General features: G+C 55.4%; 1 protein-coding gene and 1 long non-coding RNA gene across 2 annotated transcripts in view; one reads left to right on the top strand and one right to left on the bottom strand.

The window, feature by feature from the left end:
- Positions 1-11,933: 11,933 nt before the first annotated feature.
- LOC309840559 lies at positions 11,934-18,333 on the bottom strand. Its single transcript, XR_014298664.1, has 6 exons — positions 17,803-18,333; positions 16,456-16,509; positions 15,290-15,420; positions 14,948-15,042; positions 13,742-13,854; positions 11,934-13,059 (listed from the first exon to the last, which is right to left on the bottom strand). It is a non-coding gene; the product is annotated as an uncharacterized lncRNA (long non-coding RNA).
- Positions 18,334-19,780: 1,447 nt separating this feature from the next.
- The window catches only part of LOC309840973 (nectin-1), a 62,153-nt gene continuing 54,547 nt past the window's right edge, over positions 19,781-27,386 (top strand). Inside the window, exon 1 of the mRNA XM_082683679.1 lies at positions 19,781-20,639. Coding sequence (XP_082539805.1) covers positions 20,561-20,639 — 79 coding nt within the window. The 5' untranslated portion in view covers positions 19,781-20,560. The remainder of the gene's footprint in view (positions 20,640-27,386) is intronic.

Genomic DNA, 27,386 nt, shown 5'->3' with positions numbered 1-27,386 from the left:
CTTAGAGACTGTCCTAAATCTGATCTTCAGCCGGGAAGCCAAAGCAGCGTACTGTGCCAGGTCCTTTACAGTTCGGCTCGCACGTGTGTTCCGCTGTCTGGTGTAATCACCACGGCATCTCCAGGAAGTCGGCCTTGAGATTATGGTCAGACCGATTTTGTAGATAAAGAAACTGAGGCTCCCAAAGGTTAAGCCACTTTCCCAAATCACACGTTCCTATTAGTGGAACACCCAGGACTCCAACCGAGGCCTGCTTGACTCTGGGTGTTGCAGTCTTAAAACAACATCATCTGGTCTTTTTAATAACATGAGCAATAATCATTCGTGTTACCGCTAACATTTAGAGCACACGGACTATGGCACGGACCACTGTAAATTAAAATCACTCAACTGCCATGATAACCCTCTGAGGTAGGTGCTATGGTTAATTACCTGTTACAGGTTGGGAAACTGAGGCATAGAGAGGTTAAGCCAGAGGCCCAAGCCCAGTTAGATGCGTCCTGAGGCAAAGACACCCAGATGAGAGTCACCAAATGGTGGAGCTGGGAGCAGACTTAGCAGCCCCGGGCTGAAGGTCCAAAGGAAGGGACAGACAATGGATCGCTGTGAAGCCACCGGTGCCTGGGCAGAGCCTGTGCTGCTCCCCATGCTGCGTCTCTCACCCACCTGTCTCCAGATATCAGCTTCCCTTGGGCCTTGCCCTCCACCACCCTCCTATCTCCCTCACACAATCCAGGACCTGCGCACGGCCTTGTCCGGCTCTGTCTCCTCACAGCTCTGGACATGCCACCAGGCCCTCTGACCTATTGCCGGCCCCAGCTGATGGCTGGCTCAGAAGCCTTGGGCAAGGTGACCCTCCTCTCCACTTGGGTCTTTCTCCAGAAGGCAACTTCAACTCAGTACACGGACCTATCCTTAAAAAAAAAAAAAAAGACCCCAGCGCAAAGTGGGGACAAGGGGTGTCCCTTGCAGTGTCACCTATGTCCTGGATGCTCCTGCCCCCCCTTTCAGAGAAGCCTTTGCCCTCCTGGAGCCCCTTCATAGCCAGCCCTCTCTCCACGGTGCCCAGGCCCGTCTCAGCCTTCCTCACAGGGCACGGGGTAAAGGACAAGGGCGAGGGGGCCACGGTTAAAGTCCGGCAAGGATCCCAGCAGCGGGAGAATTATTTTTGCTTTTGTCCCTGCACCCAGAACACCGACCTGCCACTGCCCCCAGAATGCCACGAGGTCCCTACAACTCTGGTCTGCACACATCCTGAGAGCTTAGTCCCTTTTTCCCTGGGGACAAAACCAGGGGAAGGGTTTGTTCAGGAGTTGCCCATGGTGGGGAAGTGGAAAGCCGTTGCCTCTGGCTGGGTGATGCGGGAGCACACAGGGAGAGGAGACGGGCACAAGCAGGGGCAGGCCCAGCAGCTTGCTGCCCGCCCCGCAAGGTGACTTGCTATTGTCTTTCTCCCTCCCCTGCTCCCCCACCCCCACCCCCGGACTTGATTCTCCAGAAGCCTCCTGTCGAGGACAGAGCCACATGGAAAGAGAAGGAGCCTGGTGTGCAGCTAGGAGGGCCCCACGGCCCAGAGGCTGGCTCTGGGGTCCCTGGGGATGGGAAAGCAAGGCCTGTGGGGAATTGGAGAGGGACCGCAGATTCTGCGGAGGTGATGCCCTCCCTCCCAGTTGCTCAGAAGCATCTAGACAAGGCCTTGTGCTGAGCTGGCATGTTTCTGCCTCCCAGCTGGACCACAAAATAGAAGGAAACATCTATAAACTTCCTGAGCCGCCTCTGTGGCCGGAAGCCCTGCCACGGGGCTGCTGGTTCCCCCTCTAATTGGTCTTAATTTCCATGATTTGCAGGTCCCAGGCTCACTGAGCGCCCATTCCCCATCGTGATGGATGGGCAGGAACAGTCGGCCTGGTGAGCCAGCCCCCCGAGGGCACTGGGCTGATCTAGCAGGGTCCTATGGGGTGCAGGGCAACCCAGTCCTCCACCCAGACTCTCCCAGAGCCCCGGGCCCTAAGCCCACTAGAGCACGATCCTTTCTCCCAGTTAACCTCCGTGGGACAGGGCCCCTCCCTTCACACACACAGCAATAGGATGTGGAAAGAGAACAGGCTTAGAGCCGGGGCTCAGACTAGAGATCTGTCCCATCCTCCTGAGAGGCCCTCCCGGGCCCAGCACATAGTAGATGCTCAGTATGTTGCTCCACAGCTTGGCTGATCTCAGGGGACTTGACTCTACACCATGTTAAGCTTGGATGTCTTCTATCACCTGCTCTCTGGTCCTGCATTTGTCACAGTGACTAAAGTATTAAGTCTGGAGTCGGGCTGCCTTAGTCTGAATCCCAAATACATTGGTCCTGGCAAGGTAATCTTGGGCAATTACTTAGCTTCTCTGTGCCTCAATTTCCTTATCTTTAAAATGGGGGTAATAGCATTACCTGCTTCATTGCCTCATTATATAAAAATGTACGCTCTGAGAGCAGAATAATGGATCCCAAAGGTGTCCATGCCCTAATTCCCGGGACCTATGACTATGTTACATTATGTGGCAAAGGGAATTTGTGGAGGTGTTTAAAGTAGGCCCTTGAGATGAAGAGATTATCCTGGACTGTTCAGGTGGGCTCAACCTCATCACACGAGTTCTTAAGAGCAGACAGTTTTTCCCAGCTAGGTTAGGAGAGACAAGTCAGTGGAGGAAACCCCAGGGAGAGGCAGTGTTGCTGGATTTGAAGACAGAAGCAAGGGACACAAGCCAAGGAACACAAGCCTGTGGAAGCTATAGAAGGTAAGAAAATGGGGGTGCCCGGATGGCTCAGTTGGTTAAGTGGCTGCCTTCAGCTCAGATCATGATCTTGGGGTCTTGAGATTGAGCCTCAGGCTCCCTGCTCAGTGGGAAGTCTGCTTCTGCCTCTCCCTCTACTGCTCCCTCTGTGCTCTCTCGCTAGTGCTCTCTCTCAAATAAGTAAATACAATTTTTTTTTTTAAAAAGGTAAGAAAATGGCAACACTCCTAGAATCATCAGAAAGGACTGCAGCCCTTCCTGCACCTTAATTTTTAGTCCAGTGAGACCTGTGTCGGACTTCCAACCTACAGAATGACAAGGTAAATGTCTGTTGCTTTAAAGCACTAAGTCTGTAGTCATTTGTTACAGCAACAACAGGAAACTCATACATCCAAGAGCGCGAGCACTTAGAACCGTGTCTGGCAGACGGTCAGAACTCAATGTCAGCTCTGTGCTATCAGTATTATTGTCATCACCACTGTGCTAATACAGGGCAGAGGACACAGTGTTGCTTCCCTCCACTCCCCGGTGCAGCTGCCTCCCCAGCAAGACCCTCGCAGAGCCGGGGTCACACTCACTAAGTTTCGGAGAGTAAATGCAAGGCACCCAGGGAGCCCGGAACCATGTCACTTGGCACAGCCACCCTGTGAGCAAGAGACAGATGACTGGCTCCCCTGTGTTCTTTCTTTTAAAGAACAGCAGTGGGGACCCCCACCCCGGGAGAGTGGGGTGTGCTCACCTGGTCTGGTTACAAGGGCATGCCTACAGTCGCCCCTGCAGAGAGAACAACTCTGGGGCTTAATGGCGCCTGTCTCACCCCCCCACCCCAGGACAGGTCTGGCCACTCTCATGGTTTGCCATCCCGAACTTGTCCCTGGCTGGAGGTGGGATGGCCAAGCGAGACAGAGTACGGACGCTATGTCCATCAGCAGTGAGTTCCCCCACAGAAAGGGCTCGCTCCCATGTCCGCTCACTCCCAGCTGCTCCCCCAGCCAAGTGAAAGTGAGGCTCGCCCCTTCTCTGATTCGTCCAAGCCTGCATACCTCCCCTTCCTCCTCACCCCCAATTTTCCCCCTTGGCAACATGCCACACTCTCCCTGGATACTGAGAGGCCTCAGAAATCTGTCCCTACTAGATCTCCTTCTCAAGAGCCAGTGAGGCCCAAATTGGTACCACACATAGTCTTCAGCCTCGGACCAGACTGAGCCCAGTACAGACATCAGACCGCCCAACGATGTCCACAGAAAGCACCATCTCAGGGGACAAGGGCACAAGAAGAGCCATTGCTCCCAGGGACACCCTGACCTCAACCCCAGGGCCCATCCCATGTGGCCGCCCGCTGCCCACCAAGATCTGCCCTCCTATCCCCCACCCCCCCAGCCTCCCTTTCTGTCTGCAGATCAGCTTCCTGTAGGCACTTGCCCACTGCTCCCTGTTCAGCATTCATGGGCAGTTCATGGGCCATGGAGCCTCCTTCTCTTCCTCCCCCTAGGCCCCCAACCTACAGTCTTATTTTCTGATAGAGAAATTCCCTTGAACATCATCACCCCAACTCTGACCAACCATAGGGAGCCGATCTGTGTGGGTACCTTACAGAGTCACCACTGACCAACGTGGTACCTCTGCACGAATTCAGAAAAAGTGCCCCTCTGCCCAGGTGGACGTACGCTCCACCACCACGTGGCCTGGTGAGAAGAGCTTTGGCTGGGTTTTAGCACCCATTTACCACTTGGCCAGCTGACCTTGCACAATGCACAACCTGCCCACCTGTGCAGAGCAGCCCTCTTGGACAGACTGCAGAAAGTACACCGACCAAAGGGGCCTGATGGACCCCCAAGTCTTAACCTCTCATTTTCGAAGTGAGAACATGGACACCAGAAGGGGAGGATAATTTATCCAAGGTCACACCTCAAGCTGGGGGCTGACCCAAGGGTAAAGATGCAGATGTCCTGATTCCCAATCTTGTGCCTATTCCCTCAGCTACTCTACGCATGCCTCTCTCTTGGGGACAGATGGCCAAGTCAAGACAGCAGGAGAGCAGTGCCGGGGGAAGCCTTCCTGCACTAATTACAAGAAAAGTGATAACCTCACCCCAAACTCTGTCTAGACATAAAACTGAACATAAAACTCTCTGAACCATGTACCACCTTACCCTTGGCTGGTGTGGAACGTAAATACAGATCATTCCCATTCATTTCCCATCCACCAACCACATTTATCCTATGCTGCATCACTGTGAGTGCAGCCCCTATGTCCATCTAGGTTGGATGTCTTAATTTCTTGTCCAGAGTTCCCACTACCCTCCAATACCACTGAGCCAGAAAAGCTGGAGAAGATAAACACACACACCTTTTCTCTGTCTCTCTGTCTTTCTGGGTGGTACCTGCGATTATGATATGGTGATGAAGCTCAGGCAGAGCCAGACCTCCTGGTTTTGAGAGCTGCCTTTGCCATTTCTTACCTATGAGATTTCAGGCAGGGCCTTAACTACTCTTTGCCTCAGTTTCCTCTTTAACTCAATTAGATTGCATCATGCATGACTTCACAGAGGTTATGAAGATCATGAGAGTGGGTGTTTGTGCCACACTTAGCACAGGGCCTGGCTAATAGCCAGCACTCAGCAAATACTGGCTGTAACTATATTGGGCTGCTGTTTCTTAACACCTTATCCTGGCCCTGTTTTCCTGCAGTTGGGGGTGAGGGTGGGGGAGGGCACTGTCTAAGCTGCCTAGCATAGTCTCCATCTCAGTATTCCAACTGACAGAGCAAGGCTGGATTGGCTTTATAAGTAGTGAGCTCCCTGTCACTGGGAGCAATCAAGCAGAACCAGATGAGCATTTGGCAGAGATGTGGCAGAATGGGGTAGGAGATCAGAATGGGGTAGGAGAGGTCTCTTCAAAGTCCCTTCAAACTCAGATAGACCAAATATATGAATAAACCCACATCTCTGGGCACCCACGTGGGCACAGCCTTGCCCACAAATGGGGACACACATACAAGGGCACACTCTCCCCAACAGCTTCCGGGACTAGGAGGGAGTGTCTCCAACCTGGCAAGCCAGTAGCCTGGCCCAGCCCCTCCCCCAGCACCCCGCAGATTTCTGTGTACACACTAGTATGCAGGTGGCAAGCAGGAGCTTCCAGGGAGGCACCAAGTGGGATTTCAAGGAGCCTGTTTCCTGCCACTCCCAGTTCTCTATTTACAGGCACCACCTGCCAACCCCCCACACCATCACTGCTGCCCAGCTCTGCAACTCTCAGACAGGATGGGGCCAGGGACCAGGAGCCGGGCAAGTCAGGGGACCTGGGACAGTCCTCTAAAGGGTCAGGGTGCCCAGGATTTGGATACAGTGAGAGGTAAGGATTTCCTTATCAGCGAAGTGATGAAGCCGAGTTTGCAGAAGGGTCAGGAGCCCTGCCTCCAGCCCAGGCAGCCCAGGCTCAAATCCAGTTCCACTGTCCAGGAGTCGGCCAAGAGGCGAGACTCAGGGAATCCTCACCAGCAGAACTCTTCCTACCCCTGCCATCTCCCGTCTCCCACCCCACCGCACACCGCCCCCCAGCACTCCTCTGGGTGCCGGGTGCCACCTATAAGCCATTCTACAGAGAGGACCCGTGCTGATAAACCAGAGCAGCCGGCCAGCCAAACTGCCTTATCAGCCCAGGATGCATTACGGCGTATTATTTGTCTCTGCAGCAGCTGTGACAGCGGTTCTTCGTTCCTAACAATATTGGCTTCGCCTGGTATTAAAAAGGGCCCCTAAGTGCCACGTACATCTTCGCTGGGAGAGGACAGCACAGTGCGGGGGGGAGGCGGGGGGGGGGGGAGGCCGATGGGGCGGTAGGCCAGCCTCTGGGATGAACCAGTCCCTGCGGATTCGGATTTGTCTAGAGGTGGTTGGTGGTTGCAGAAACTGGGGTGAGGGCAGAGAAGGAGAAGGGGGCGAGGCGCAGAGCTTTCCCCAGGCCGCGTTGCCCAGCTCCACAGCTGCCTCGCCTTCCGCCCCCCAAGAGAGCCGGGCGCTGCAGGAGGCGGGGCGCGCGCGCGCACATGTGTGTAAACGTACGCGCGTGCACGCGCGCGCGCCCCCTCCAGCTTTCCTACCACAGCCCGGCTCCTCTTCCCTATCAATGGCCTCTTTGTGGCTGCAGAAGACCGGAACGACGACACGAAGTGCAGGGGGAGGGGTGGGAGGCCGCCACGAGGACACCCGGGCGGGCGCACAGGACCCCGACTGCTGCCGTCGGGGCCAGGGCTCCCCGGAACCCGGGAGAAGCGCGCTTCCCCGAGGGTCTGCACGCTCTGGAGCTGGAGAAAGGGGCCGAGAGGGCGGTGGCCGGGGCCTCCCCACTCCGCGCTGTGGGGCAGTCACTGTACCCGCAGGCCTGGGAAGATGGGGACGCGCTCTCCCCCGGCCCCAGGCCCGCTAGGTGGCGCTGGGCAGTCGTGCTCCTTCAACCTGCGGGCAGCCTCGAGGTCACCAGCGCACCTGGAGGTGGGCCGCGATGGCAGGTGCTGAGGCAGGGACTTGCGAGGTGGAGGAGGGAGAAAGGAGCAGCATCTCTCCTTCCTTTAGGCACGTCTGTCGGATTTCTTTTGCGCTCAGCTCAGTTGCGTGTCCTCTTGAATCTTGAAGGTCTACACCCCCAGTCCACCAGAAACTCACAATCTCAGACAAGAAGAGATACTCACAGGAAAAGTTACTCCAAAGGCCAAATGAGAAGTACAGCCAGTGCTCTGAATTCAGAAACAAGCATGGAATAAGGCACCACAGACCTCTGGGACCGCTTGTCTTGACCATTCTGCTCTGAACGGATCAGATGGGTGAAAGTCAGGCTTTCCTTCTGGTGCCAGGCACTGGGCTAGGCTCCCAGCATTCACTTGTGGCCAGGCAACCATCCCTGCCCTCAGAGAGTTTGGGGACTAGAGAGGGAGAACGGCATCAGGCAGATAACTAAACAAATAACTCACTTCAGCCATCCTAAGTGCACAGCTATATAAAGACATAGGGTGGAATATTCCAGTCGTCCTGGGTCACCTGACCAGTCCTAAGCAGGGTTAGAGGTTCGCAGGTTGCATTATGAAAAACATGAGCCCACTTCCCCTTAGTTCAAAGTAAACATCGAGTTGCCTAACATCCAAAGCGCAATGCAAGCTACAGTTCCTTTTTTTCTCTAAGGAAACTGAGAAAAGAATCAGCATTCACTGAGCGCCGAGTTCTATGTGCCAGATATGGTGGGTGTCTTCTCAATCTTTACTCTGTGGGGTGTACGTGAAGCCCACTTTACGGAAGAGGAGACTGAGTCTCGGGGTGGTTAAGGGACCAGCTGAAAGTGCCAAGAGCTAGTTCGTGGCAGAGCTAGGATTCAAACCCACAACTGCCTAAGTCTGAATCCCACACCTCTTCTGCAGGAAAGCACTGCCTCTGGGACCCTGTCAGGATTCCCGGCTGCCAGCCGAAGCAGGGAGTATAGGGAGAAGGAGAAAGGGGCAGAGCAGGCTAAGGAGTCACCAGATTGGGGCCCCCATGACCACCCCCCGTTCTTCACAGCCAGCCCTTTCTGAGCCTCGCCTGACCAAACCTCCATCCGCTTAGCATTCTGCTCAGTTTCCACTCCGCTCCAACTCCAAATGTTTATCAACACATGCTGTAATGTAATCAGCTCCTGGGAAAATACACACCAGGTAACGGATGCTGACAAGAGTGTCAAACAGATGTCCCCTCCCTGCCCGTCCCTCCCTCCCAGCCAGAGCCGGCACACCCAGGAGGCTGGGGGAGCGCCTCTTGCCACGCCAGCCCTCCAGCCCTGGCCACGGAGGCCCTCCGCGGGAGGCTGACACCCTGGAGCCCCACAGGACACGGTGCAGGGGGCTTCACACCCCTCATCTCATCTGGTCCCCCTCCTGGCAGAGTAAGGTGGTCCTCATCTCCCCACTTGGCAGATGCAGCAACTAAGGCACCAGTGATGATAAAACCAGAGTGAAACGGCAGCAGAAACACCAAAAGAAGAATGATTGCACTGGCTATCCTTTTATCATCAGGCCACCTCCCCACAGAGCGCTTTGAAAAAAGCTGTCCTCGTCACCTTTCAAAGTTGTTGGATCTCATGCCTAAGGGCCTGGCCTCCGTGGAGCTGGCAGGCCAGGTGTTAGGTGACTGGCAGCCTGGTCCCTATTTCTGCCGCAGCCAAGAGGAGGCTGGGTGCTGGGTGTCTTGCAGCACAGAGGGAGGTTTCCGCTGAGGCAGGAGAGAGGAGCTCTGGGGGAAGGGGAGAGCCTTCTTTGTCCTTCTCTCCCCCTTCTCCAAGAACCAGAGCTCCTGGACCCCCAAGGCCCGCCCAGACAGAGGGGAGAGGAGGTGCACAGAGTTGGGGAGCACACAGACGGGACAGGCACCCCCCACTCAACCCCAGGATCTCTTGCCCTCCTGGGATCAGCTGTCGGAAACGGCAGTCCTAAAGGAGATCGGTATTTGCTTTTCCCTCCAACTCGGTCAATTGCTCCTTTCATCTGACTGGAGTTGTAAATGAGACTTTATGGGATTCCTAATGATGGCGGTTTCCCTTTATCAGCCTCCAATTCCCACTTCTCAGCCAGGGCTGACTCCGGGAAATGTTTTGACCCGGAATCCAGAATCCAGCAGCAAGCCAGTGCCCTGCTTGCTTCTTTCTCTAGTGCGAGCTGGACCTTGTCAAACGGGCCCAGGGGCCCCATGGGGAGGCTCACCGCAGAGAAGTCAGATCTGGGTTCCAGGCAGCGTCCCAGATGGTGTATTTCACCTCTCTGGCTTCTGCTTCAACCATAAACCTGGGGTAATAATGCCCAGTCCACCCACCTACCTCCGAGCTGCTGTGAGACTCCACTGAGATTACAGACCTGAAAGTCCTTTGAAATATACAAAGCAATCACCCAGCCTGGTATTGCTATTGTTGTTTGTTGTTGTTGTTGTGATTTTGTGTAGGTGCAACTGCGAGAGTGAATTAGAGCAACCTAGACGTCTATGAGAGTGAACCCAGTTTTGTACACCGAAGTGTGTACCAGTGTGGCAGAAGGAGGGAGCTCTTGTGTTTGCACCAGCCTTTAAAGGAGTGTCTGCGGCAATGTATGGGGATCTATGAGTGTATGGGGACATGGGCACCTATTCCAGTGTCTTCATATAATATCCCATTAACACAAAACAATATCATAATCCCGTGTGCCAGGCCTTGTGCTAAGACCTTGACAGAGGGTGCAGGTCAGCAGAGGTGTGCAGGCACCTGCGTGAGGCTGTACACAGTGTTTGTGACACACGCATGTGTCAGTGTTGGATGAATGCAATGTCACGTGGGCCTCTTCTTCTCTCGGGCAGCAGGGAGTCCCTCTGAGTGCTTGCCTGAGTTTCAGCGACAGCGTGGGCATGAATGTCGGTGAATCTGAGTATATACGCGCTCGCATGTGTGTGCGTGCACACGCATATGGGTGCACACCCACTTCCCTCTTCCTGGGCAGATTGATGTCATCATTCGTTATTTATCAGCTGCCTGAGCTACGGGAGACCCCCACGTGCCCTGAGCTCATTGCCATGCAGCCATCAAGCCCACACACACACACTGTGGTGACAGCAGCATGCTTGGGAGGGGGCCAGCACTCTGCTCTCTGGAGCCACAGTCTGTGCCAGGCAGCGGGGCCCCTGCTGGGGGAACGTACAGATTGACTCCACTAGACCAGAAGGTGCCGGAGGCCTTGCAGATGGGCCAGGCTCAGGGACCTTGGGGGCAGGACAGACAAGAGCTAGCACCAAGTTCAATGACCCGCTCCTCTGGACCTGGCTAGAACAAGCTAAACCCATTGTCTGGCCCAGGAATGCCATGCCAGCACAATACCAGTAGGAGCTTAGCGTTATACTGGTTGACTTCCACGTGATGTGAAACACCTGTGTGCTCTGCCCACACTGGGGTTCCTTGCTGCTCCGAGGATTAGATCCAAACTCCCTCAGGCAGTGCATGAGGCCCACACAGCCTGGTACACACTTCCTGGCCCCTTCTCCCCCTCTCCTCTTGCACCGCACCAGGCAGACACAACTACTCAGTCCTACAATGCCCTTGGACCCTTGGGCCTTTTCGTGTCCTTTCCCCCTGCCTTATTTCTCCATAGAATATCCCTGGCTAGCCAGTCCTCACCAGTCCTTGCCCCTCAGGGTTCAGCCCACCTCCACAGGAATGCTTCCCTCACCCTTCCTGACCCTCTAGAGTAGGGAAGGTTCCCCACAACTCTGCCATTCCTATAGGTCCCTAGATTCCCCTATTATCTTACTTCTTTATAGATCCTTTCTTCCTCCCCCATTGACTTGCGCTCCCCCCCACTAACTCTCCCAGGAAGGGAGAGAGCGCGTCTTAGTAGCTCACGGCTTTATTCCAATGCCTAGCATGGTACCCGGCCATAGGCGGGCCACAAATATTTGTTAGTGAATCATTGTTAAAGCCTTCTGTGGGAGAATGGTTGCCTCGAGTCCTCCATGTTAAATCACAGCGTGCATCACTATGGGCTCTTGGTCTCTCAGATCTCAAGGCTGAGGAGAATGGCGCCCTTCTTCTCCCCCGCCCACTTCCTATCCCTCAGTGAGAAACCTCAGCCCCAACCTTTACAAATGGAGGTCATCAACGCTATCTCACAAATGAGAAAGCTGAGGTAGAGTGGCTCATGAAGAGGATGACCATCCCCCAGTTTGCCCAGAACTTTCCCTGTTCCCATTGGCACTGAAAGCCCCATGTCCTGGGAACCCCCTCCACCCCGAGCAGACTGGGACAGCTGGTCACCCTTCTCATCCACACTTAGGAAATGGCAGATCTGGGACACAAACGTGGGACTCCTGATTCCAAATCTTACACCCCCTCTCTGCTCGGCTGCTCCCTAAGGGCCAAGTTCAATGACCTGCATGGGCACGGTCTACCCTTTGGACATCCAGGTCACTTGACATCCTCCTAGAGCAGCTGTCCCCAGAAGCATGTACTTAAGGAATACAGGACATTAATATTAACCTAAATCAAATATAATTCAGAAGCTCATTTCTGGAGGGAAAGCACTTTATATAATCTGGGAAAAAAGTAAATCTAGCATTAAAGTAACTTTATAATGATGTTAAAGTAAATTAATTAAAAAAAAATACTTCCCCTGCAAATTGTTTCCATTTCTCCATGCTGCCTTCCCATTTTTCTATAGGAACATCTTTTTTTTACAGGATTGCAATGCAGCTTATGTATCGTGCTTTTTAGTTCACACCATAGAGATATGGTTCAGATTTTCCTCATCCTGGATGCACCATGTCACTAACATCCTTCATGAGCACAGATCACGGGGAGTCTGGGCTCAGGGCTGCCTCCTTACCCAAGGACTCCTTCCTCAGCAGGACTTCCTAACTCAAGAGCCCCAGCTGGGCTTCTGGGGGTTGCCACGTGACTACCATCCTGTGCGTGCATGCCCTTTGCGGGCCAGAGGGGGATGGCTTTCATTGGATCCTGAAAAGGTCTGAGGCCAGAGAGGTCAAGACCCACAGCTCCACGGTGCCCCCAGAGAAGATGGTACAGCCGCATCCCCACATACCCAGGACAAGTGTCCACCACACACTTTCTCCATAAGACTCGGGCTGAACCCAGATCTCCATCCCTCCCCTACAATCAATTCCATTTCTTAACTTCCACAGGGCTCTCCAAAAAAAAAAAAAAATCAACTTTCTCTAGACAAGTAGTACATTATCCTAACCACAACACCCTTCCACCCCCAAACTGAAGGCACCAGCAAAGGGAAGGGAGTGTGGGTGGGACGCCGTGGGGTACGCTGCAGGCAGAAGGCTCCCCAGCCCCTTGCCGTGTCTTGGTCTCAGCTCCCTGATCCACGCAGGTCTTCAGCAGAATCCCCTTCCCAGGAGCGCCGTTGAGTTTTTAATATTCCCAAATCAGAAATGCTGCCAAGGACTGTGGACACGGTGATTTGCAGGAATGCATGGAGTGCCTTCTGACCTGAGGCAGGGTATAGACTAGTTTGCCTTCTGGGTCTTCTTTCTGGAGAACTGGTTGGTTCAAGGTGGAACCCGGGCCTTCTACCATGGCTCAGAGCTCCCACTCCCAGAGCTGTGGAGCTCCCTGGGACAGCACGGTTCATGAGGGCGGTGATGATGGCTGCCTGTCAGCCATCTTGGTACCACTCTGACGTGGCAGACCATGCGCCTGGGGAGCAGCTGTGTTCAGCTGGTCCATCGTCCCCAAGAGCAATGGCAGCCGGGGCAATAGGGAGGCTCTGCAGTGATCTCTGGGAGAATAACAATAATTAAATGTTGCTAAGCACTGTGGGATACACAGGCACCATCATAATCACCACAGCTACCAAGGTGATGATAACAGTAATTAGGCGCTGTGGTTTCCCACTGCCTGGGGTGAGGTTGGCCTGTCAGGTTAGGGAAAGGGGCACCCATGCCAGCGGGTCCTCTCTGGGGTTGGCTAGGGCTTGGCCATACTTTCTCTAGAGAGTTCCTCTTCCTCTCCTCTCCCCTTGCCCTCGGCCTCCATTGACCCTCGGCTGGGGACCAGGCTCAGAGGAAAGGGTGACCCCCCTTTCGGCATACCATTTTAATATATGTTCGAGTTTATCTTCTATCAGCAGATTTCCGGGTATGGGGGGATCTTGGGGACTTCTTAATAGGGCTCCCCCTCACATCAAAGTATGCTTTATTAGCCAATTACTAAATGACACAGAGGGGCCTGGAATATGGCCGGGAAGGGAAGTCATTATTGTATTGACTTTGGGTCTTGTCCAAACCCAACAGCTGCCTCTCTGAAAGAGCCCGTGGAAGCTGAGGGAGGGCTTTGGGATGCTTTCTTGGGGGTGGCACCTTCCTCAGGGCCGATCTCTGTCTGGTCACAGCCCCCAGCCAGGGGAGAGGTGACAAAGGTGAGTCCACCTGCTTGTCCTTTGAGTGGGCTATCATTCCTACAGTCAACAAGCCTGGGAGCCAGGAGGGAATGCGGAGTTCCTGCAGGCCCCTCTCCGCACCAGGGCAAGAATCCCATGGCCAGCAACGCCCATACAGGGCCCCGAGGCTTCAGTCTGAAAAGAGACAGTGAGCTGATTCCATTGTCGTTCCCTCCACCGCCTCCCCAGACTAAACCGAGATCTACTTCCCCGATCCACATGCCCAATTCTCCTTGAGGAAGGCACACAGACTGGCCTTGCTCCTTTTCCCTTCAGGTTTTGGAAGAATGCTAATCCCACCTCCCTTCCCCCTCCTTTGGTACCTCCTTTGGCCTCTCCTTTACAAGGTCTGAAGCCACCTCTCTCATCGCTGCACAGGTAATGTCAGCTCCTACCTCGCCACATGGACCTGATCATTTACTTCCCTGATTTCCACCCCAAAACTTCTGCCTTCCCCGCTCTCCTCACATTGGCTCCAGGCTCAGAGAAAGGTAAGGCCTTTCTTTTCCAAGGCTGACCTCCAGCCCAGGGCCACTACCGACACCTCCTCCGGGGCCCGCTCCATGAAAGGCACCCTCTTCTATGCCTCACACTTGTTTCTCCAGATCGCACAGTTCACGAGCTCTTTCCCCTCTGCCTTCAAGATGTTCGGTAGCTTTGGATTTCCCAACAAAAAGAGGGGAAAGAAGCCGCTTGGTCTCTGTTATGCTAAGCCTCTCCAAGCTTCTGAGCCGTGTTACTCGTTCTGTCCACCACCAAACTTTCCCAGAGCAGGGTGGACACCTGCTGCTTTTGCTGGTCCACCTTCCATTTGCTTCTCCTGCCTCTCTGATCCGGGTTCTGCCCCGACTCTACCTCCAACAGCACTCTCACAGGTCACTGGTGTTTCTGCCACCCTTTCCAAAGACCCCCTTCTTTTCTTTACTTTTTTTTTTTTTTTAAGATTTTATTTATTTATTTGAGAGAGAGAGAGAAAACGAGCAGGCAGAGGGAGAAGGAGAAGCAGACTACCCGCTGAGCAGGGAGCCTGACACGGGTCTCAATCCCAGGATCCTGGGATCATGACCTGAGCTACCCAGGTACCCCCAATGACCCCCTTCTGATCCCCAGCTGTTTCTACTGCCAACCTTCTCCTGCAAGAAATTCTCTCCTCACTTAGCTCCCACAGCAACCCCATCTCTGCGTGCCCCTCCTCCCTCACTGACCAGTCCTCCTCTGTCCTTCCTACCCGCAATATTGCCAGATTCATCTCCAGAGAGCACAGCTCCAGCAGCCCCCAGTAAGTGCTTCTCTGTTCAGAGACCCTCCATGGCTCACTGCAGCCTGCAGAAAAAATAAATCACAGAGTTCTGAAATCATGCAACTACAGTCGACCCGTGAAAATCATGGGTTTGAACTACACTGGTCCACTTACACATGGATTTTTTTTTTCAATAAATACAGTCCAGTTCTGTAAATGTAGCTCCTTTTCCTTATGATTTTCTTAATAACATCTTCTCTTCCCTAACTGATCATAAGAAGCCAGCATATGATACGTAGAACATACAAAATGTGTTAACCGACTGCTTACGTTACCCATGAGGCTTCTTTCTAGTCAACAGTAGGCCATCAGTTGTTAGGCTATCAGTAGTTAAATCTGGATTCAGATGTTCAACCATGTGGGAAGCTGGTACCCCAACCTCCATATTGATGGAGAGTCAACTATAGACGCAGTACAGAATATATCATGTCACGATATGTTGGGGTGGGGGGAGTCAAACTTTTTAAGCAGCAGAATCATTAAAAAGGACCTTCTTCAAAAGCCCCATGTTGAAAGAGCATGAAAACAAGGTGCTCTTGAACAGGGAATGGAGAACCCAGGAAATTCTAGGGCTTTCGAAACACAATTGGAAAGCCGCGGAACAGATTAAACGCCTCAGTGTGAGATGAGATGATGGGAGCCCAGAGAGGAGAAGCAGTGGTAGAAAGTGGCACAGGATGTGGGTTAGTCAACCCACACATTTTCACTGAGTGCCCACCAAGGGTGAGGCACATTCGAGGTGCTAAGGATAGAGCAGACAAGACCCACATGTCTGCGCTGGAGGGGCTGAGAGCCCGGGAAGGAAAGAATCAAGTATCACAAGCAATTACAGAAGGGGTATGGCATGCAAGGGCTCTGTGACAGCATATAGGAGGGGACTTGCCTGTTCTAAAGGGCAGAGGGGGCCACTCTGGGGAAGTGACACCGGTAAACTGAGCCCTCAAAAATAAGCGTCTGGCCAAAGGGAAAAGGAAGAGCATCAGTGCAGATGGAACAGCATGGGCAAAGGCCAAGGATGCCAGTTTGATGGTCTCATAGAACCTCAGGAAAGCCCCATACCCCTACTCTGTGCCCTGGAGCTGGGCGAGGTGAAGCCCCACGGATTCCGAGGAGGACTGGACACAGCCCCACAAGCTGGCAGGCCAAGGAAGCATTCTCGGGAATTCGGACCCGCTTGTTTGCAACAGAACACAATCCACCACAAAATGCAATGTGATATTGTGGATTGGATCCCCACACATGGAGCAGACATCGGTAGAAAAATGAGGAATCCGATAAATTCTGTAGTTCAGTGCATAGTATCGCACCAGTACTAATGGCCTACTTTTGACAAATGTACTGGGGACACGGAAGACATTGACATCGAGGTAAGCTGGGTGCAGGGCACATGGAAACTCTGTTGCATTTTTCTCACTCTTCGGTCAATCCAAAATTACCTCAAAACAAAGGCTGTAAAGATTCAGATGGCACCACGGCAGAGAAGAGCAAAACTGGATGTGGGGAGAGAGGTTATGGTTAGAGAGATGACTAACACTTACACAGTTCTGCGTATACACCAGACATGCTCCAAAGTGCTTCTAGTTGTTCAACTCATTGACTCCTCACAACCCCACAAAGTAGGGGCTACTCTTCCCCTTCATTTTACAGATGAGGACCTTGAGCACAGAGAGGTTAAGTGACTTGACCAAGGACACACAGCTACAAGGCAGCAGAGGGGGGCAGTTTAAGGATTCAGGCAGTCTAGCTCCAGAGTCCCAAGTGCTCGACCATCACATTTCACTCCCTCCCTTCAGTGTGCACTGGCTCTACAGGCCGGGGGCAGCGGGGGTGGGGGTGTCACAGCGATCGGGCAGAAATTATGAGCATGTGGATAGCGGGCTAGTAGCAGAAAAGGAGCAATCACTAGACTTCATATTAGAAGCAGAATGAACACTGTTTGCTTTTGGATTAGAATATGGTGGTTGAAAAAGCAGCAACAATGAGTCCCAGGCTTCCTGCTTAAGAGAAGGGACCAGAGCCTAGTCTCCTGACACTTAGTCCTGCTTCCTCATGTCCCTGAAGGGCATCTTTCAGACCTTTTGCATTCTGGCTGCATTTTCCTGTCCCTTTCTCTTACACAACCCCAGAATGCAAAACGAAACAAAACAAAACAACACTGCACTGCTCACTGTTCCCACACAGGAGCCCCAACCTCTCCCACCTTCACGTTCTTGTACAAGCTGCTCCCTCCACCAAAATTCTCTCCTGGATCTCCTTTGGTCCAAATGTGATCCACCCTTCAGGGCCTAAGGCAAAAGACACCTCTTCCAGAAGCCTTCCCTGCTCTCCACAATGAGAAGCACTCACTCCTTCCTCTAGATGGCCGTGTTTGGGGGCTGTCTTTGGCAGTGACCAGCTTTCATGCTATAAGATAGTTATTTGAGTGAGGTCTTGGTTGTTGGCTTTTGTACCCTCGGTAGCTAGCATAGTATATACTCAAAAAGACATCTGTTTACTCTCTGAGTAAACAAGCTCTATCTTATTTTCCTTTGTGTCATCCCTAGCTCTCTTTTCTGTCTGCTGTAACCCAACACACACACACACACACACACACACACACACACGGCTGGTACCCATGTTGGTGCTTTGCACGTTTTAGGGCTTGCTTAAAGGTGATGAGTGAATGACCATACTATCTCATTTCCTTGCCTTCATCTTCTCCATCCAACCCATCGACAGGCAGCCATGCCAACCCCCATGCCCTTTCTGGAAGTTCATTTAAGAGCAGATCAGAGAAGCCTCACCCAAGGGTGAAGAGGTGGGAGAATATGAGCACGGAAGTAGTGGGCACTGGTTCCTCTGAATCTGTCTCCTCAGACCCATCCATTCAGCTCCTACAATGAGCCAGACAGAGTCTCAGGCCATGGCAATAAACCAACTCAGCCATGGCCCTTAGGAGTACCCAGGGGCCAGAGGGGAGGTGTCTAGCCACTGGTGTGGGCACCACGAATCAAATTTGATAAGACATTCCCCAGCATAAACCCCTCCTGGGGGCTTCCAGGCATTCACAGAGCCACAGGTCTCTCTCTTCCCCAAGTCTAAGGCTCAGGCTAGAACCAGCGTGTGTGTCCCACTCACCCAGCTGGTGCTGGTCCTTGTGACTTTCCTCCTACGGATTTCCCCCCACCTGAAATCCAGTCTCTTGAATGCGTCCCCACTCCAGCACACATCTGTCTGTTAGATGACTCACCCAGCCCCTGTGTCCCTTCTCCCCAGAAGCCTCCATGATCGCCATCCCACCCCAGGCAGAACAGGGCACTTTCTCCACAACCCACCAAATCCTGGGTGTGCACCTCTGGACACACTACACACAGGAAATACTAGCTTATAACGTCTGTTTCTATATCTGTCTTCCTTCTTTGCCCCCCAAACTAGACTGTGTGTCCTTAGGGCAATGATGGTGTCTCATCCTAAGCCTGGCACGGTGCTTGGTACAAAGAAAGCTCGATTATATTTGTTAAATATAAAAGACATGTACATGAGTGCACAAACATCCACGTTTGAGTGCCAAATTAGACCACTTCAGCGGGAAAATGAGAGACGTGCCAGGGCCAGATCCCCAATAGTGAGAAAGTGGTGCCCTCCTTGCCCAGCCTGCTTCTGCTTCTATATCCAGGAACTGGAATTTATATTTTATCATGAGACTGGCACTTCCCCTCTGCTCCTGCCAGCTGGACAACGGCAGCAATGGGCAAAGGGCATGTTATCTGGTCAGGCATCTGGGGAGAACTTGTTCCTCCCTGGTGGGAAACTGTCTGTGTGCCTTCCTTCTCCCAGGGTGGAGGATCAGGGTAGGAGATCCAGAGGGAAGGCGGCGCAGAGGACAGGCTTGAGGATGCCAAGGGTCCCCGAAGGGCCCAGCCGCCTTGGCAGGAAGCCAACGACACCCGGATGTGGTGGGTGGTGCACGGGAGGCGGAGAGTCCCTGCCCTGCCGCGGACACTGGCTGGATGGGTCACTTTCGCAGGATTCCTGCAAATCGCCCAAAGCCAAGGCTCTGGCAAAGAGAGTAGAGGTTGGTTTCCTGCTGGTTTCAGGAGGGGAGGAAGCTTCGGTTTCAGAGAAAAGGAAATCCTGCAAAGGGAGCAGAGATTAGAAAGGACCAGAAACCTCAGTGGCACCATCTCACCCACGGTTGCCCACCACCAACGTCTCTGGCAGCTTCCCGACGTCTGTCCCCGCATAGCTGCCTCTCCCTTCAGCGTTCAGGTGATGCAGAGAGGGGAGCCCTGGCTGTGGGGTTCCAGTTCCAAGTCGGCTGGCCACTTTCTGCCCTTGTGCCCCTGAGCGAGTGTCCTTCCCCTCCTCTGGGCCTTTGTTTCCGCATCTGTAAAATGGGGCTAAGGTTGGAGTAGAGGGCCTGTAGAAGCCCTTTCTGCTGGACTTTGCCAGATCCAGTAGTCTCCATACTGCACGCTCCCTCCTCCACGGCCCACTCCCCCCCCCCCCAACGCGCCCCCTCCTCCGCCCCATCTTAACTCCACCCTCACCCAGCAGCCTCGCCCCCCACGCCCGCCGCTAGGGGTCACTGCCTCCCTTTGTCAGCGAGGAGGAGGGCGGCTAGCCCTCTCGCCCTGCGCAGGCAGGAAGGCGGCCGAAGGGACGCCTCCGGAGCCAGTGGGCCTCGGCAGACCCCCGCCGCCCTCGCTGGGGACCCGCCTCCGCCGGGGGCCGGAAGGGGCGCGCGGTCGGGCCGGGCCGGGCCGGCGCTGGCGGCGCGTCGGGAGCCAGGAGGGGGTTAACGCTGGCCCCTCCCCCTCGGTCTGACATCACGGCGAGAGCGGCTGAGAGGCTGGAGCTCGGCGAGTGAGAGAAAGAGCGAGAGCGGCGAGCGCGGCGCGAGTCGGCGCCCGGGCAGCTGCACATTGTTGCGGATCGCCGGGACCCGGCAGCGCGAGCAGCGGCAGCGGCGGCGGCGGCGCGGGGTGGGTGTGGGGGGACGCGCGGCGCACCCAGCTGGCCCCTCCGCGCTCGGAGCCGCACCGCCCCAGCCGCCGAGCCGCGCGCCCGCCCGCCCGCCGCCTGGGCCCCGAGCCCACCGCGCCGCCCGCCCGCCCGCCGCCCTCGGAGGACGGCCGGCCATGGACGCCTGCAAGTTGGAGCCGAGCGGGAGGGCGTGAGCGCGCTAGGGGCCGGGAGCCCGCGCCGCGCAGCCGGGCAGCCGGGCGCGCCGGGGGTGGGTCCCTCTCCCCAGCCCGGCTCTGCGTGGAAGAAGAGGGCGGGGACCGGCGCGGGGAGGAGAGCGGAGGAGGAGAAGGGGGCATGACTCGTGCAACTTGCGGCGGGCATCCACCGAGCCTCTGAGCCGCCGGCGGCCCGGGGCCCGGACTGCGGCCGCGCCGATCGCACTCAGCCCACCCCGCCCCGGCCGACGGCTGCGGCTGACCTGGATCCTCCGAGCGCCCGCCGGCCGGCAGCAATCGGCCTTCGTCTTCCGGACTGGTTTCTGGAGCGCGGGGAGCGCTCTCCTCGCGGCCCCTCTCGCCGGACCCCCGGCCCCCGATGGCTCGGATGGGGCTTGCGGGCGGCGCTGGACGCTGGTGGGGACTCGCTCTCGGCTTGACCGCATTCTTCTTCCCAGGTAAGCGCGTTCCGTTTTTGCCTTTTTCTTCCCCACTATCCAGTGCCTTCCCGGGGCTGGGAGCTGGATGGCGGGCACGTCTGGGTTATAGGCAGCGAAAGGAGCCAGAAAAGTTGGGTCACGGCTTAGGTGAAGGGGGTGCGGGTGGCACGGCAGAGAAAGAGAGGATGAGAAGCCCAGCAGCCTGCCCTGCGGGGAAGCGGTTGGATGCACGTCTCTGTGTAGCAAGAAAGCACTTTCTCCGCTCAGTTTTCCACAAAAATAATAATATGTAATAGCGTTCTATTTATTTAATAACCAGCTCTCAGCTCGGGGAGCAGTTTGGAAACACTGTATGTTACATAAATGCAAAATAATCACCGTAATCGCCGTCTCGGGGTATGAGACAACAGCCCCAGGGGGAGGGCGGCAGTCTCGGAGCCCCTGGGCTGTGGGTCTGGAGGGCGGCGGGAAGCTTCGTCTGTCCCTGGCCCCTTCGCCAGACGGCTTCGCGCGCTCGGGCCCCTCCCGCCCCACGCAGCCCCGCGCGGGCGCCGAGAGCCCGCTCCTGCGTCAGAGGCAGCTTCTCGCTCACCTGCGGTTCCACTCCGGGTGGGTGAGGCCCGGGCAGCGCGGGCTCGCAGCCTCCCGGCCTTGCGCGGGCGACTTCGCCTCCGAACTCTGCTCGCAGTTTGGGGGCTCCTCCCGGAGGAAGCGCCGGGCTTGGTGCCAGCCAGGTGGCTGCATGACCCACTTTCCCGAGGATGCCCCTCGTGTCCTTCCTCGAGGTGCCGGCGGCCGAGGGGTTAACCCGACGCGGGACACTGGGGTGGCCAGCGCTGGCCCATCTGAGGGGGGGGGCGGGGGCCAGGACTGGCCGGCAGCGTATTGTGCTGGGGAATCAACTGGAAAATGCGTTTAGGAGGCAAATCCGACGAGTCCCCTCGCCTGGGTTTAACCCTTTGTGTCCTGGGGAAGCTGCCTGACTCCCACGGTGGCTGGTGACACCAGCGCCGGGTGGGGGTCGGGGTTCCTCCATCCCTCTGGGAAGAAACCTGAGAGGACCTCCTGCTGGGGCTAGATGGGGTTGCGGTGGGGGAGGGAGGGGGCTTGGCTGGAGCACGTGGTCTGGCCTTAGGGTGGCAGAATCAGGGGTCAGAGTACAGAGAGACCAGCTCCGCGTGGGGGACAATATAGGATCTCCACTGCCGCTGGCAGCAGTCCCTTGGAGATGCCCGCGACGCAGCAGACTCCTGGGCTAGTGTGTTACCCCCGGGGTTGCCCAGCTGACTGCCAGAGTTGCGGGGCTCGTGTGCCCCCACTGGAAGGCAGGAATCTGGTCTCGTATTCAATTCTGTACCCCTTCTGCCACCAGCTTACTGCCAGGGCTCCACAGATCTCGCCGAGTGGCCGATGGCATCGTAAGCACTTTGTAGAAGCCAGCACAAAGGTTCCCCCACCCCTACAGCCTGTGGGGTGCTGCCTTGCTAGGTGTGTGGGGGTGGGGGCACTGCCCATTTCCAGGGGCCTGACTAGTCCCTTCCGTGGCAGGGTGGTCATGGGGGAATTAAGGTCTTCCTCTCACACTGGACCTCCTGGGAAGCCAGCAGGAGCAGAGCTCAGGCCCTGCCTAGGACTCCTCGGGCCCCTGGGGGTTTGGGCTTCTGGGAACCCTTAACTGCATAGTGTCTACACCAGATTCTAGGGAAAGACAGCTTTGGGAGAGTTGTCATTGATCAGGCACACCAGGGGTTAACCTAATTCTGGTCGGACAAAGAGTGGGAAGGTTTGGGGGAAAAGAATGAACTCACCCCCAGCCTCCCCTCCTTTGGTTGTTCTCTTCCCCCAGCTTTGTGATACACCGTGGTTAATTCCTTCTTGGAGGGAGCATTGGACGCCTGCCCTGCTCCACCCCGCTCAGGAAGTGGGGCCAGGGAGATGGCACCCTCAACCTGGCTCTAGTGTAGACACTCCCTGTACCAAAAATCCAGATTGAGGGGTAGGAGGCAGACCCAGAACCCCAGCTCAGACAGGCACTTCATAAGCGCACCTTGACTATCATTGTCGTGGCTGGCTGGCATCGGGGCGGCCAGCACTCCTATACCCTTTGCCTGGTCCCTTACAGAGGGAGGCAGGTGGGTGTGATGGTGCCCATCTGACACTTAGATGGAGGCCAGTAGGCCTGCCCACACCCCGCTTTCCACACCCCTGCCAGCTCCCTCCTGAGTGCTTGCTGCATCTCCTCTCTGGGGACTTGCCAGCCTGATGCTCTTTTCTGGGTTCTTTTTAGCTGTGTCAGGGAGCACAGACCAGAGGACCCCTCTGGGGGAAAGCAGGTGAGGGCAGCCCCCAGTGTGAATGATGGCCCCCTGGCTAAAACACACACACACACACACACACACACACACACCCCACTCCCAATCTGCTATTGACGCGTAAACACAGAATTATGTTTTTACAACACAGACTTTACTCCCAGGCTGGGCAGTGAAGCCCCATGAGCTTCTGAGATAACAGTCTGTGGTTCCTACAGGTTAACTCCCAGGAGAGGGCCAGGGGGACTCTGGGCTGCACCCTAAAGAGGGCCAGGAGAAGCCCCAGGGAGGAGGCAGAGAACCTGCCTTTGAAGCAGGTGCGCAGAGCTGGTGTCCCACCTACACCACACCCTCCCTAATTGGCTTCCCCAAACCTTTTGTCTAGAAAGGGGACACACACCCCAGGTGTCAGGCACACCCTCAGAAGACCTGTCCCGCTGCTGCGGCTGCCACACACCCCTTCTCTGCAGTCCGTGCAGAGCTCCCAGAAGGTTGTTTCCTTCGAAACTCGGAGTGTCAGAGCTGCTGGGCTCTTTCCCTCTCTCCCCATTCCTCACAGACAGCCCTGTACTCCGGCTTGCTGGGCTGGACACTGTGGCCAAACCCATTCTGCTGTCCTGGGGGTTATTGCATGTGTGACAGCAGTCCCTGGGCCGCTGTGCCATGGAGAGTGTCTCGGAATCAGCTTCTGAGCTGGAGAGGCACAGCTGGAGGACAGAAGACAGTGCAGAGCCTGGGCCCCGCAGCCCTGGCAGAGCAGCTGAGAAGGCATCTCTGAGTCTGAATACCTGTGGCTCTGGGGGGCCAGGGGGGCGGCCCCTTGTGGTCCATTGCTGGCCAAAAGCATGGTATTAGTTCCCGTCTCTGCCGCCCAGCTTTGCACAATGAATCTACCTCGTTGGCCACTTCTTGACCCAGGCCCCTGTTGAACACTGCCAGGATGGTGACATCAGCCCGCAGAACCCCAGTGCTAACGGCTGAGCCAGCGGGCCAGGGCAAGGGGTGGGGGGTCCGGGCAGAGGGTCTGCCGTGTCTGCTGTACTGCCATTGTTTAGCAGCTGACTGATGTTCATTGTTCAGCACAAACAGAAAGCACCCAAGGGAGGTGTGAATATACCTTCGATTTTCCTGATTGTATCTTTCCTGGTGAACCTGGCACCTTGAATGGCTCCTACCTGGGGCAGAGACAGACAGAGAGGGGGCCTGTGTATTCACTTGTTTTCCTGTTGTGTTGTCTGCTTGGATTTTTTTTTTAACTTTGCATGTTGGCCTGGGTGCCGGGCTGGGATGGCCCCTAGCTAGCTGTGGGACTTAGGCTATAATGGTGCCAACAGTCTGCATGTTGTCTCGCGGTCAGTGTCGAGTGGGTACACACACACGCGTGTGCAAGGCTTTGTGTGCTTGTGTTGGTGATTTACAATGCTTTGTGCCCGTGCAGACCCACAGATGGGTTCGAGGGCAAGGAGATATTTTTCACCAATATTGTGTGGATCACCTGGGGACTGGGGCCATAAATAGACATCAGGTGGATATTCACATGTAACTGATTACTTACATCTTTCCAACTAGGATTTTGTGAATGGCTCTGTGCCTTGACAATAACCTGTGTCGTTGTCAGAGTGCCCAAGAGGTGATTTTGGGAAGAGACCTAGGATTTGTCCTCAGCCAGCTCCTTCCTAGATGGGCCATCACGTCCTTTGTGGGGTGAGCAGCCTCTACACTGGTTGCTGTTCCTATTCTGTCCTTGGTTTTAGACTGGACCTCCGCATGCTCACAGGGAGAGGCTCCCATGGAGAGACTTTGCTCTCTTGTCTCCCTGGCAGATAGCATCCGGAACCTGCTGCTCTCTGGGGCCTGGCTTGTCCCCGAGCTTCTGGAGATCCCTGCAAGGCTGGGAGGGGCCCTGGGAGATAGGTTTTTCAGCTACTGATTTGGCACCTTTGCTTCCAGTATGAATACTTGGGGAGCAAGGGGATCATCTGGTGGGGAAAGGTGGCATACTCTGAGCATTTGAAAAGGGGCATGAGAGTGGGCTTTGGTCTTCCATAAATCACCCTGCAGAACCATATGTGTGCCTAGGTCAGCAACATACATGTGCCTGGAGACACCCTGATTTGTGCAGCAGAACTCAGGAGCCCCCTTAGTGGAAGTCAAAGAGGGCTCAATCTGGGAGCCTGGGACCCTGTGCCCCAGGTCGGCTGACAGTTGCTTCTCCCCCGTGATGCCCACCCCTCTCCATAGAGACCAAGTCTTCCAGCCAGCAGCAGATGTGCTGGCTGGGGCAGGAGGTAACTTAAGATCTGAGCAGGGATCACCTTGCAGAGGGAATGCCCCAAGTTGGAGATAACACCCTTTAGTCCAGTTAACCCTTGAAGCTCTGGAGTGTATGTGCTGACTTGGAGGTGGGGAGAGGGAAGAGATAGATGGAAAGAAAATGCATCAAGCCTAACATCTTGACCCTTTTCCCTAGGAGAGGCAAACTTAGGGCAACAGGAGAGACCCAATAAGGACACAGAGAAAGTCTTCCTGCAGCAGGCTGTAGGCTCTTTAGGGCAATGGATAATCCCAAGGTTTATTCTTGGATAGGGAAGGGGGGCAGTGTTACGTATTCTCAGGAGCTCACGGGATCTGTGTCTTTCATGGTCTCTAGGGCAAGACAGCAGCAGTGATCCCAGGCCCTAGTCAAGAGAGAATGGCAGACGGCTTGCTTCCTCTCCCCATGGCCTGGAGAGTGCCCCATCTCTGCCGCCCAGCAAAGTGCAGTGGGTGGGCTGGGTTTGAATCCCAGCTCCACGAATTGCTAGCTGAGTAGACACGCTTAAGTTTACTTCATAGGCCTCAGTTTTCCGCATCTGTACAGTGGGTTTCTGTGAGTACAGCAGAAGATTAGATTGACAGTAATGGATGAAAAGTGCTGAGTGCATTGCCAGGCGTGTGATAAACGGGCAGCAAAGTGGTGGCTGCTCCCACACTCCGTCCCTCCGCAAGGTCCCGACCCCCTCTGCATCTGCCAGTGGGGCAGTGCCACCTCTGTGCTCCCCTGGAAGAGCCACTCCACTGCCCGCCCAGTGCTGACCTCACTGCCCCACCTGGAAACAATGGTGGGGGCTGCAGTTTCCCTGGGGGCTCAGGTGGCCTGGTGGGCTCCAGGCACCTGCATGAGCCCAACCCTGGTGGTCATGGACTCAGGCACACGCGCATCAGGTGCCGTGTAGGCTTCGTTCTGCTGCACGTCTCCAGGGGTCCCGCTGGGCACCTCCCTCACTCCCTCGCTATGGCCCAGTGAGGCTCTGTTGCCCATCTGGAACTCTGGCTTTGGTAGAAGCCAGGGTGGCAGAGAGGACCGGGGACTCAGCCCCTGCCTTCCTTCAAAATCCCGCATTTGGAGAGAGGGCGGGCCCCTGGACCCTCTCTCCAGCAGGCCACTCATCTGGCAGGAGGGCACAGCCGGATCGAGAATCACTCCTGGCGTCCCCCACTTCCCACTGGCAGAAAAGCCCCTTCCAGTTTCTCCCATTGCAGATGGGGTCCTTTTACCTCATAATAAAAATGTGGCCCTCTAGACAGCTCATGGTTCCAGTGGATCCTCCCAGTAACCCCACGTGAAAGGTATCCCTGGGCCTTTCCATTTTACAGATGAGGAAAGTGAGTCAGTGTAGTAATTTGCTGACGAGCTCAAGCCAGTGTGGCCACGTTAGGAGCCGGGTCTTCGACTCCCAGGCCAGGAGATGAGGGAGCAGAAACAGGCTGCGTGGGCACACAGCAGAGGTTGAACCGGGCCACGATAGAACAGGTCCAGTGAGATGGTCATGCACTTCACCAGCTGCCACCGCTCTCCCCCTATAACAAGCCATAGCTCCCTAGGGAAGTGAAGGTTAAGAGAGGATGTAGGTCAGAGGGTGGCCCAGCCGGAGCTGACCATGGAGCCAAGGTCAGCACACAGTACCCGATGCCTAGCAATTGTACAACTGGGGGAGGGCTGGGGATGTGGGGGAGGGAAGGGTGTCCTTCTGGAAGCTAAAGCATCATGCCCTGGAGATCTGGCCTGAGCCATGGGCAGGGCCCTGAGATGTGAGCATGGAGCCTGAGGGAGGACAGAGAGCGAAGCAGGGTAGAGAGCAGTGCTCAGAGAGCTTGTGGACAGGCCACAAGAGAGGAGAAGGGGCTGAGATCTGGCAGGCAGAGCCGATTCCCTCTGTTGGGCCACTCCCCACCCAGCTCTGGTCCTCACAGACCCCAGTTTCATTCCCAGTTTATGAGGAGTCTCATTACCAAGCCACAGACAATAAAACCCGCCCGGCCACTCTGGCCCGGATCTCATTAGAGGACATTAGTTCCGCTGGCGGGTAGCTCCGCTGGGACACAGCTGCAGGCGTGGCCCAGGAAGCAAAACAGGCCAGTGGCCGTGGGCACACGAATGTCCCATTGGGAGTTTGAGTTCGATCTATGGGCT

This window comes from Mustela nivalis, assembly GCF_964662115.1.
Source record: "Mustela nivalis genome assembly, chromosome: 9".
Lineage (NCBI taxonomy): Eukaryota > Metazoa > Chordata > Mammalia > Carnivora > Mustelidae > Mustela > Mustela nivalis.
Note: the sequence above shows the minus strand (reverse complement) of the source record. Positions and strands in the feature narration are given on the sequence as shown.